This window comes from Chelonoidis abingdonii, chromosome 14, assembly GCF_003597395.2.
Source record: "Chelonoidis abingdonii isolate Lonesome George chromosome 14, CheloAbing_2.0, whole genome shotgun sequence".
In the NCBI taxonomy this organism is placed as follows: domain Eukaryota; kingdom Metazoa; phylum Chordata; order Testudines; family Testudinidae; genus Chelonoidis; species Chelonoidis abingdonii.
Window position 1 is genome coordinate 13299161 of NC_133782.1, and position 13109 is coordinate 13312269.

The window sequence follows — 13109 nt, forward strand, 5'->3', positions numbered from 1 at the left end:
AGCCCAGTCTCTAAGCTCCACTGGCAGCTCCCTGCTGGGAGCCCGACTGCCCCACAGGCTCCTGGGCTTCCGGCGGGCTGCTCCTCCCCTTCCGGTCCCCGTTCCCTGACTGGAGTGGGGAGGAAGCCACCCAGGGCTTCTCATCTCCCCGTTCCCTGCCAGGAGTGAGGTGTGGGGGTAAGGAGGGAAGTTGCCCAGGGTTTCTTTCCCTCTACTCCCCTCCAGGAGCTGGGCAGCCTTGTTGGGGGTGGGGGGCGCTGCCTGGTCTTGTTGCTCCGTCTCCCAACTGGGAGAGGGGTCCAGTCGCCAGCTCTGCAAGGGAGCAGGGAGGCAGCTGGGCTCCTGCCACGAAATTGACAAGACAGCCAACAGCAGATGTAAGTAATACAGTGTCTACTCACACACGACCTTGCCCTAACTCTACCGACGTAAGCTTTATGCCACTCGTGGTGGTGGATTTATTATGTCGGTGTAGTAGGGCGCTTAGGCAGGAGGAAGGCTGTAGTATAGACACCGACATAAATTGGTTGAAATAAGCTGCCTTATGTTGATCTAACTGTATAATGTAAACCAGTCCTTAGGCCCTGGGCTACAATGCCCTGTGTATCAACCATACTTATCCATGGGTCCCTGTGGTTCTTCCCTTTGGGAGTCCGTGAGCAGTGGCATTCAGTGATCAGACAGCCTTCTGAAAGCCAACATACTATTTATTTTATAGAAAGCATTTATAGACAAAGGATTTTAAAACAACACACACATATCATTCTTACCTAAAGTCTTACCACCTCTGATGGCAACACAGGCCTAACTTCTTCAGCTACCACCAAGTGGTGGTATCTCAGTCTGGTTCCCTCAAACAACCAACCCTCTCTCTTGAGCGAGGAACCCTTTTTTATCTTCCCATAGTTCCTTTGTCCTTCTGTGTTCAAGAGTCTTTTTCCTGTCCTATCCATAACTAGTTTTGTGGGATAGCTGGAGAGGAGGCAAATCATCATACCTAATAGTTCTCCCATTGTCCCTTAACAACTCTTAAGTGTTTGCTGAGAGGAGGTTTACCTTAAGCCATTCTTTTCCTTCCTGTCTTTTCTTCCAGACAGACTCCTGTAAAATTAAACCAATGTAGTCGAAAGTCAGGTCAATATGCATTATCCATAAATCATTACAAAATAGCTCCAAATCTGTCACATTTGTCTTCTGTCTTTGTAGTTCAATTATGATTTACTCCCAGCGCACATTCTTGCAGCTAAGATTGTTACATTTGTAGTGTGTTGAAAGAGTGCCATGATGATTCCCATTATATCTGTGGTGAACACAGAGAAATGGCTGTGCCACTCTTGACTTCTGAGTGTTTGATTTCTCAACCAGAATAGTGCACTAAGGGTTGGCTATATAATAAAGAGGTACCAGCAATAATTATGCTCATATATGGATACTGAGAGTATACTTGACATTTGTGGGGGAATCTGAAGTTTCTTCATAGCATGCTACACTATGCCTAATACATTTGATGAATATTTTAAAGGTAGCAGGGAGCTTTGGGATTTTCTGGACTTGTGGGTGGTTGGGCTTATTCATTTTGACTCACTGCATTTCTTAAATAAACTTGTTTAAAAGAAACAATGCATAAATTCTGGCAGGAGACTTGAGAGTCCCTAATGTGATTCATGAGTATTTTCAGCTGTTTAACGCCGATGTACATTTTGAAAAAACACAAGCAGTAAGTTGGTCAGAAGCTGTTCTCTTTCATCAGCTACATAAACCAAGGGACGTACTGGCCGCCGCTTCCAGCAGCTCCCATTGGCCTGGAGCAGTGAACCGCGGCCACTGGGAGCCGTGATCAGCCAAATCTATGGACGTGGAAGGTAAATAAACCAGCCCGGCCCGCCAAGGGCTTTCCCTGCACAAATGGTGGGACAAGTTCGGGAACCACTGGCTTAAATGATCCATTACCATACCAGAACATGCCAATGAATCATCTAATCTACTCATTTTGCTCCAGCTGGGATTTCAGATGAAGATGGAAAATCCAAATGATGTATCTATTTATGCAATGCTACTTATTATTTATTATTTGTATTGCTGTAGCACTTAGGAGGGCCCAGACATGGCCTTGCTGTGCTAGGTGCTGTACAAATACAGAGCAGAAAAATGGTCCCTGCCCCAAACATCTTACAATGTATGCATGAGCCAAGAGACAGCAGGTGAATACAGACAGGTGAGCACAAGGAAACAATGAGACCATGCTGGTCAGCATGATGGGTTTTGGTCTCAGCTCTCCAACTGCCTATGCATGGTCATGCTTTTTAAAATACTGTATATTTGTCACTGTTTTGCTGGGCAATTCATAGACACACAGTGAATTGTAGTCTCTGCCCCAACAGAGATCAGATTCTCGTTGTGCGAGGTGTAGCACAGATACATAGAGGGAGGTGGGGGCAAATGTTTCTTCCTGACAGAAGGTGGTGATCAGTTCATGTCCACTGAATTCCAGTTCTCAGCATGAATTCATGTGTGGAGATAAAATAAATGATCAAATGCTTTTTCACTAATCCATTCAAAATGTTGTGACAATTCTGATGTATTTTTCTGCATTGTCTCTGCCTCCCTGAAAATTCTGCTTTCTGAAAGCTTACATATTTCTGCTCAAGGTCTCAGCCGTCAGATATATCACATAGCTCACTCAAACACCAAAAGAAGAATATCCTGTTTTACCAGATCTTGCTTTAAAACCAGACCTCTCCAGCTGCTTGTGACAGACAAAGCTGCCCACACAAATTGTGTTGAAGACTCTTTATTCTATAATACTGTTGCCATTCAGGTTACCTTGAAGTGCCTTGATCCACCAATCACTCCAAGCCAGAAAGAAAAGAGAAAACAGGAGTGATGATAAAGGGTTTACAACAGAGAGATTGAGCATCAGTAAATTCCAGCGTATGACTGACCTAATAATGTTCTTCAGCTAAGAACACAAAGGAACTTTCATAATGTTATCATAACAAGCTGTATTAAACGTGTTTTTGTTCCCTTCCAGGTATGAATTATGTGACCCATATGCTTTTTTAAAATTGCTTTTCATTATATAAGTTTAATAGGTTTCTTCCAAGGAAAAGTTAAATACATTAACTAACTCCTCTGCAAGTATTTATTCAGAAGATCTAGGACCATAGAGATCTGGTCTCCAGAGAGAAGAAATTATCTATGTTCTTACCCTGTGCCTAATACTTCAGATTAGAAAAACTCTAGGACAGAAAGATTCTGTGCTGCACCTCATAAGAAGTATCACACGTAAAGGGTAGCCCAGTGGAAATAGGCAAAGCCACCTTTATGCCTGGCTGGGGACTGAATAAATTAGCGCAGCTTTTGGGGCTGCTCTATTTCATGTCAGCCTTACCAAAGTTACCTGTGGGCTGTATTGTAATCCAGAGCAAACTAGGTTTCCCATAGCATCGAGTGGTATGAGCACACTCTTCATGCCCTGGGACACCTCCAGATATCCCCCCATGGTTATCACCCGGTGACGGGGTGTACCTAGTCTGCACCACATCAGCAGGGGTTAACCACACACTGCAGGCTGAGGAAATCACACACCCACCACTGCTGGGCAGGTTCCAACTGAGACAAGAGTATAAAAGAGAATAGCTCATCTCAATCTGGGCTGGCCACTGCTGAGAACAGGTGTGGGTTGCAGGCACCTGCTGGGAAACTGCCAGAGCTGCAGGACACAGAAGCCAGTTGAGTTGAGACTCCAGCAGACCCCTAACCAACACTGATGGAGGAAAGACAGCAGAGGCCGTGAGACTACCATTGCTGAAATGATGAAACATATTCTTGTGGGATTGGGTGGACAAGTAACATTATTCGGTACTTTAGAACAGTGGTTCTCAATCAGGGATCTGGGGCCCCCTGGGAGGCCACAAGCAACTTTCAGAGGGTCCGCCAAGCAGGGCTGGCATTAGATTTACTGGGGCACAGGGCAGAAAGCCAAAAACCCACCACATGGGGTTGAAGCCCAGGGCCTGAGCCCTGCCATCCAGTGCTGTAGCCAAAGCCTGAGCAATTTAGCTTCATGAGGCCCCCTGTGGCATGGGGCCTTGGGCAGTTGCCCTGCTGGCTACCCCCTAATGCTGTTTCTGGCTTTTATATGCAGAAAAACAGTTGTTGTGGCGCGGGTGGGCAGTGGAGATTTTATAGCATGTTGGGGGTGGAGGGGCTCAGAAAGAAAAAGGTTGAGACCCCCTGCTTTAGAATAAAATGGTGTGAAACATTACCTCATCACTTAAAATGCAACACTCAGTATGTTGCATAAGGGCCTAGAAGAATGGCACTTTTAAAAATATACAAAGGACCATATTCAACTCTGGGATAAGCAGGCCCAACTCAGTTCATTTAAACAGAATTGCACCCATTTAGACAAGGCCAGAACTAAGGACAGAGGTGGCATAACGCTATTTTTGCCCTTGCCTTCTCTCCTGGGCTGTGACTTCTGTGCTGCATGAACTTCTATTTTTTAAAATAAGCTAAAGGGCCACGCCCTGCTCCATTCACTTATGGGAGCAGTTCTGTTGAGGGCAGTGGGCCTAGTTGTGTTACTGGTGAAGACAATGGGGAAGGAAATGAGCAGGATTCACCCAAAGTTTCATTTGTCCCACATTCCATCGAAAGAACTAGATCATCTGGGCCCTTGCTTCAGCCACTTTTCACATCTGCTAGCCCGGAGCAGCCACAAAGCTGGCTTAACTGGGGATTGCGCTTGGGCCAGTGACTTTTATGCAGTTTGCCCTGCTTGACCCCAATATAGGGCACATTGCTGGAGAGCTTTTCATTCCTGATTCCTTGGCTGCTGTCAGAGGCGTCCTAGGGTACAGCTTGGCACTGGCCTAAGGACTGGAGAGGTGTATAAGGGCTGAAAGCCACTTTCATGACTTCTTTCTTCTGAGATGCACAAAGTCGCGAAGGGCTGGTCTGTGGATCTGTCCCAAAGCTTTTGATTTTTAGTGCCTGTCACAGAGGGTTCTATGCATAGGCACTGACTCCGTTGGTGCTCTGGGGCTGGAGCATCCATGGGGAAAAAATGGTGGGTACTGCGTACCCATTGGCAGCCCTACTATCAGCCCCCACCCCTGCAGCTTCCCCAGTGCCTCCCGTCCGCCAGTGGGCCCTCTGGATCAGTGCCTTCCCCCTCCCTCCCAGCGCCACCTCTCTGCCCTGATCAGGTGTTTCACGGTGTGTGTGGGAGGACTGGGGGGCAAGGATAGGGCACACTCGGGGGAGCGGAAGTGGGTGGAAAGAGGTGTGGTGGAGGTGGAGCAGGGTGGGAAGAGGCTGGGTGGGGGTGGGGTCTTGGGGAAGGGATGGAATGGGGGCGGGGCCTGGGGCAGAGCCAGGGGTTGAACTTTGGAAAGTCGGGCCTGTGGTTCTATGGGTAAAATAGTCAACTTCCCTCAATAGATTTTTGAGCTATGGCTGTTAGCTCACATTCTATCCCTTACCCTACTCCTAGTCTATGTAACTGGCAGGATTTGGAGGAGCCAGAAGAGCAGGGGATGAAAAAGCTGTCATGGCTGGGCAGCTGCTGGAAATGCTAACTGCAGTTAGCTGTGCAGAGCATGGCTGGCTCCTAGTCTGCATGTACTCCTGGTCCTGGCCTGCATTTGTGGACCTCTGTGGTGGGGGTCACAGAGTAGCTATATGGAATTTTAGCCTGCTTGTTAGCCTGTGATGAATGGGAAAAATGCAGCATAGAGGATTTTCCCATCTGTTTCTGGGCTTCACCCCTTTTCCCCAAGCAGGCAAGTGGATGTGTGATGGCCACCATTTCAGCTGACATTAGGGATTGAACTCTGGACTTCCAGAACTGAAAGCATAAGCTGCTGTGGTTTGAACTAAAGGTTCCTACTTGTGACACAGCCCCATATCACCTGTGGGTGGGGCATATGAGGGGCATGAAGCCCTGTACCACACAGTCACCAGTGGTTTACAGAAGCAATGGGGGTAAATCTGTCTCTTCTCCACTCTTTATGAGCCCCTGTGGATGCAACTTGGATGCAAAAGCCTAACATATTTTTCTTTATTTTTACACAGCTCAGTGGAGGCAGTCTAGGATCCAGAGTTGCTTGCCAAACAGTGAGCTTACTATCCAGTAACATATAAAGTGCAGAATTCTCAGCTGGGTTTTCTTCAGATTATTTTATTCAACAGGAAAGTTTTTTGGTCAGCAAATTCAAAAAGGCCTTTATTCAGACCATCAGAGGCAAAGCAAAGTACAAATTAAATGAGTGTCACCAACAATCATTTTAAAAGGAAAAGGTATATCAGGTACAATAAGAGCTTAACATACACTAACCTGAGGCAGAATATCATAATGAATCAAGCTATAGAACATAAAGTTACACAGAATAGGCTATTGTTAGGAATATTAACAACAATGTTCCCATTTTCTGAGAAAGTTTAGTTTGAGTTGTGCCAGCTGGTCTCAGTATGACACAGCAGCCATTGCAAAGATAAGACAAAGTTAAACTAAGAAAACACTTACAAAGATCGTAATATTTCGGAGGTCATTGGATGCTGAGTGCCTATGGCGATCAAATAAATAACCTAGACAAGAGCACTATAAATGACAGCAAAGTGTCCCAGGAAACAGCAAACAAACTAATGAAGTGTCTTGAGACTAAAACAAATTGATTCCTAAGAGGCAAATCAATAGATTTTGAAATGTCCGAAGAGAATATATAACAGAGTTTATTTGCATATGCCTTGTATGCAGTTTCTGTTTGCCTGTAGTTCTTGATTTTTACAGTAAGAAAGTATTTGAAAGAAACCAAAGGTAGTATAAAATTTCAGCATGATTCAGTGTTTTCACATCTAGAATTGTCTGTCCATATTGCGTGTCCATCATAGTATATAGAATACACTTACAATGTACGTTCAATGACATACACTATTTGAAGGTCACTTATATGTTTTGCTTCTATGAAAAACACAGGCCACTTTTAAATAGTTCAAAGCATGCTACACATTTTTAAAGGCTGCCAGCTTGCACATAGAGTGTTCGAAAAAGATATGCAAACAGTGGATTTGATTTTCCTTCCGTATCAGCAGGGTAAATCAGGAGTCATTCCACTGAAGTCAATGCATTTACACCAATGTACAGCCAGTCTAAGTACAAAGCAAAGCAGGCCCACTGTTCATATCCCTCACCCCAGTAATATTGTATTTTACCTACACATTTTATTTCTGACAAATGTTTTTCCCAGTCAAATTGCTGTCTGTAAAAAGTCTGTTTCCATTTACTTCTCAGCATAAGACAAAAGCTTAGTTCAAAGCGCAATGTATTTTAGCTGTTTTCTAGGTTTCATTCCAAGCTTTCTTTGAAACCATCTAGTGATAGATCTAATTGGTATCTTCTCATCAAAAGGTGACTTTCTGTGATTTTCTTTATTGATCTATCTAACAATACATTTCTCAGCATATTATAATTACAAAGTTATTTCAGTGATATGATGTCCATGTACCACAGATAAGAGTATAAATGCCTAGTTAAATCACACTTTAACTTAGCAGTGAGCTGATTAGTTCACACTGTTGCTTAAACAATATGTAATTGCGTTGGTTTTCTTAAAGAAATATTTCAGCATCTCAGATGAAATGTTTGCTTTTATCAGTTAAAGATTCTCTTAAGTTGCTTTACAGGCAGCAGCACAAGTGTCAATATAGTCCTTCCTTTGCATTTTTCAGATGTTTGTGAAGGTACCTACAACATGTTGTTACTTGTCAGTGTTCTGATTCCTCTTAGAAATGAACAGCTTTCAGTAGCTGTCGCTCAAGATAGCCCCTTTGGATTATACTGACTTGGTTGATAATGGCATAAAAATAAAACATTAGGGTAAAGAGAATATTACATTTGTCTGTCTGATATAGCATTTACTTAATAGAATCATTTTTTCAGAGTGATTGAACTTTGAGCTATTTTGCAAAATGCTCTGGGTTCACTTCTGTTATCACCGTGTAAACAACAGTAAATGATAAATCTCCTTCCCTTTTTCCTATTGAAAAACTTTCTAAAGACATCAAGTAGAATCTCTCTCTTTATTGTTTTTATTTTTTCTGTACCCTTCCTTCCTTCACAGACTGTAATGTGGAGCTGCTGATTCAGTTTAGATACATACACCCAGTGTGTGTAAACCCTTTCCATACCAAGTACAAAACTGGACATTTACAGAATGCACCGTCCCACATTCATGCCATAACAGCAACATACTAACTCTTTGAACGTCTTTCTCATTTCCAGACTCCGGAAAGCATAAATTAGGGGGTCGATGACTGAATTGCACATAATCAGGACCAGATATGTGTTGAAGTGTGAGGTGTAGCAAACACAGTGTGGGTTTGTGGGGCAAGAAATGATGAGAATGAGATGAAGGAAGAAAGGTGCCCAACAAACAATGAAGACCCCAAGTAATATGGTGATTGTCACAGCCCCCTTCATACAGGTCCGCTGATGAGGAACCCCATCCACTGGGAGGGCTGCGATCCGTTTAACATGCAGGCGTGCAAACAAGAACATGTGAACATAAAGGGAGGCCATGAGAAGAAGCATGGTAAAGAACATGGTGATGAGACAGACAATGACAGTTTTGCTTTCTGAGTAGACAATGAACATGATGCCGCAGATTATGCAAGCAATCCAAATAACCCCAATTAGAGCTAAGGCTTTCTTTACAGTCATGATGCTGTGATAACGAAGAGCGTAGAAAATAGTAATGTACCTGTCAATAGCTATAACCAAGAGGTTGCAAATTGAGGCTACCAAAGAGATACAGATCATTGAGTCAAAGACATTGTCCATATGCTGGATAAAGTGGTCATCAGTGATCAAGTAGCCATTGCTCAGGATCACAATCATGATAGTCTCCAGGGCATTTGACATGCTCACTAGCATATCTGCCGCTGCCAAGCTGCACAGGAAAAAGTACATGGGGGAATGTAGGTTTCCGTTCTTCAGCACCACAAGGATTACGAGGATGTTTTCCAGCAGGCTGATGATCCCTAACGTCAAGAAGACTTCGGCTTTAATGAAGACTTGCTCACAAAATCCATTGCTGCTCCTGCTGCTGAGGAGGATTGAGTCATTGAAGTCCTCAGTGGTATTAACCAGCACAGGCTGAAATCTAAGTGCACAGAGTGTAGTATTCATTATCAACACGGGACTTGATTTCCACGCGATTACGGAACTGGCATCAGTTCAGTTTGAAAAAAAAAATCCTTCCAAACTGTCTCTGGGTTTATCAAATGGGATCAGATAGGCCTTTGTTTTTGTTGTTAAAAATATAAATGTATAAAGTCTTTTTGTTTTAAAGTGAGTTTTTTGTTAAACGTTCAAAGACTCTATTTTTCTCCCTGAAATCAAAGGAACAGCAAATTTCGCAGTCATCCGTCTGGGGAGGAAAAAAAAAAATCAGCAGCACTTTTACTCTCTTTCTAGTTCTCCTGTTGATTAAAAGTGAATAGCTTTCTTATCTGTTACCATGAGCTGGGACTACTGCAGGGCATCCTGGTTGGAAATCATGTTGCAGCTCAGTGAAATACCTCTTGCTGTTCAACTGCAAGAAGGGGGGAAAAAAAAGAAAATCAAGGAATTTATAGATTCATGAAAGGAAAAACAACTCCTACTTAGTCTCCTGTAGAGCACAATGGCCATTAGAGAGCAAGCTCCTTCCTGATTGACAGCTACAAACACCAGGTACTGCATCCCCACTGAAAAGTCCTCTTTAGTCAGATGTGAAACTATTTGGTGCCCTCTGCAGATCAGAGATATAATCTGTTTTCCTTTTAAAATATAGAACCGGCAGCAAAACAGAGGCTCAGTGGGAGTGAGAGGATTGGGGGTGGGGGAGCCATTTGCTGCTCCCAGGGGTGTTGCTCCAGGATATGGAAGCACCTTGCAATAGTGGTAGGACAGCCAAATATGGCTACTTGTCCCTACTATGAATGAGACCCACATGGAGAGGGAGTCTGAGGAAAAGGCACCCAGAGGTGCTGAGGGTGTATTAAGGAACCCATCCCAGAGACACCAATCCCATACCAACTGCCTCTATCCAACCCAATATTGTGAGGCTCCCAAGCCCCTCCAGCCCCTTGTGTCCTCAGGTGTGGCCCCCAGACCTTGCCGGGGCCCTGTTCTGGAGGAGTGGGACTGGATGTTGCTGTGCCTGCAAGCCATGAGGGAGCAGGCTTCTAACCAAGCTGTTTTCTAATGGGGGAAGGAGGAGTTGCAGGCTGTGCTGGGAGCTTTGGGTGTCTAGTTCCACTGTATCTTCTGTATACTGGTCACTGAGCTTGCCTAGCCACATCAGATGTGTTTCTCATAAGATCTTTTAATTCTCTGCCAGATAAAGCAGAGAGTATTTTATACACCGTACCAGCTAGTGGCTGAACAGTTCCTGGCCTGGCAATGGGGGCCTAACAGTGCCCCCACACCCAGTATTAGTGTGATGGCTTGGGGAATCTATGTGCAGCTTGGGAATTCTGGTTGATCTTATGATATGTTTGTATCATTGAATATCTCAGGGCTGGTCTACTCTTAAAACACCACAGTGGCATAGCTGCACTGGTGTAGCTGCACCACTGTAGTGCTAATCAGTGTAGCCATTCACGACAATGGCGGGAGGGATTCTCCAGTCACCATAGTTAATTCACTTCCCTAGCTGATTACAAATGGTCCCTTTTGGCCTTGGAATCTATGAATCTAGGAACCTGGATTTACACTGGATGAAAACAGCATAAACGGGGGTGAAACTGGCCTGATGTATTCAGATTGACTGGATAAAAATTTTCAGATGTGTTCACCTAAGATCATTTCAGTGTTTTACCCTGAGCCAAAAGAGGAGTCTGAGGCAGATACTTATGACTCAGGTTATATTTAAATAAAACTAATGAGAAAGAACTGAAGTCTATTTCTTTCATTTTCTTTTATGCTATGATACTATGTAGTGATATTTCATATTCTTTGCCACTGAAGCGCAACACAAACCATTTGTATTCATCTAGCTTTCCTGTCCAGCTGGCCCAAAGGGTTTTTAAGCCCTAGAAATTCTGACTTACCATTGAAATGCTAATGGCCCATTCTAATGATCCCTCCATGTTTTTAATTTCATATAATGGCCACACTCAATTTATACATGCACATGTGCCTCTTGCTTTCACTAATTTTTTGGTATAAGATTTTTTTCCCTCTTGAGAAGTATCTCTCATGTTTTTTTTCCTGTTAGCTTTACCATGGAAAAATAGCAGAAAGTATCTAAATAAATTGATTGATGAAAGACTCTCAGTAACTGCACGCACGCGTCTAGTTTCATTTCAGAAATACTTCTGTCTAACTGTCACAGAAGCTAGCCATCATGTTTCTTGTTTTGTCTTCTTTTTGTCAGACTCTCTTGGTATTTGTTTGCACCATCTTGCTAGTTTCTTGTTTGTTCTGTTCTCAGTCACGCCAGTGCAATGCCAGTAACTTCTGCAGAATAACCAGGAGCGGAATTTGGCCCAATAGTTACTGATTTTAGAGACGACAGATGGCCTTGTCATGAAAGCACCAGACTGTGACACAACAGATTTGGGTCTAATTGCCTGTTCTGCCATAGACATCCTGTGTGACCTTGAACTAGCTGCTCTGTCTTTCTAGGCTTCATTTTCCCTACTGGAATATGGGGATAATAATACTTCTTTTCTACCATCCTTTGTCTCTGTTTAGGTTATTAAACTATTTGGGGAAGCAGCCGTCTCTTGTCTGTATGTTTTTACAATGCCTATCATATTGGGACCACAGTCTGAGTCTTGGCCTTTAGGTGTCGTAAAATGAAAAATAAATATCCTTACCACATATACTGCAGTTTACACAATGTCAGAGGCTGAGGCAGTATTGCCTAGTGCTGGAGTGACTGGGATTCAGGAAACCTGTGTTCAATTTCTGCCTCTGCTACTGGCTGTCGGGTGATCTTGGGCAAGAAACTTCTCTTCCTCAGTTTCCTCATCTGTAAAATAGGCATAGTGATATTGATGTTGGTTGTGATGCCTTTGGAAATCTGCTGATGAAAAGTTAGGCATTGTTATTAAAAATGTAACCATTTTCAGCCAGTACTGACATTCTGAACCAAATTTTCAGAGGAGCCTCAGAAACAGTCTATAAACTCAATGCATATGTACATTCTAAACTGATACAAGAGGCTCCTGTGCTCCTTTCATGCTGATACTGAGCCCTGCTTGCTCTGTCTATGTTGATTCTCTCTCTGTCCTGGCTTGCAAACCAACCTTGGCTCAGATTTTCAAAAACCGCTTGGCTGTGCAATTGAATGTGCACAATGGGTTTGTTAAGTATGTGCTAGTTTGCTCATATATACCATGGTAGCATGCATGGTATCAGCATGCACAAATGGCTAATTGGGCATCTTTCTCCATTCATCCATTTGCATATGCAAATATAATTATGTGTGCATTTTGTACAGGCAGGTACATATCTGAAGTTTTTAAAATAGCTGACCCCTTCTCTGTTTTAATTCTGCAGAACTCAAAATTGCTATTTTATAGTAAGTAAGGCAGCTTGTGAATTTTTGCCCTGGATTCTCCATTCTAACTTGTAGACAAATATATTGGTATTGAGCCACTTAGAGAGTTCAGATGCTACCCTAATGATACATTTTGAAGTGTTGAATCCTGCTGTTCTGTAGTGTGAAAATGCCCTACAATAACAAGTGACCCAGTTAGGATGATTTTCAAAAGCACCTAAGTAACCAAGTCTGACCTGTACCTCATTGTGGTGGAGGGAATTGCTCGTTGGAGCTACGCCATCAGTGATGAAGGCTTGTCCGAAATATCACCTTGGGCATTATGCGACGTGGACAGATCCAACGTGAACCCTGAAAATGATGGTTAAGGCAGGCAACAAAGATGCAGGGCAGCAGCTGCACCTAGCTATCCAAGGCGAAGGAAGTCACTGAGAAAGACTCAATGGCTCGGGTCACACAGCATGAAGCCAGTACTGGTAGACCAGGAAAAGGATCATGTTACTGCACCTCCAGCGCATCCCAGTGGAATGAGGTATTTCCCGGGATAATCGT

General features: G+C 43.6%; 1 protein-coding gene across 1 annotated transcript; it reads right to left on the reverse strand.

The window, feature by feature from the left end:
• Positions 1 to 8036: 8036 nt before the first annotated feature.
• MC3R (melanocortin 3 receptor) lies at positions 8037 to 9303 on the reverse strand. The gene has a single exon (XM_032782545.2). It carries the CDS (start codon positions 9191 to 9193, stop codon positions 8213 to 8215), a length of 981 nt encoding a protein of 326 aa, XP_032638436.1. The 5' UTR covers positions 9194 to 9303; the 3' UTR covers positions 8037 to 8212.
• Positions 9304 to 13109: the final 3806 nt, after the last annotated feature.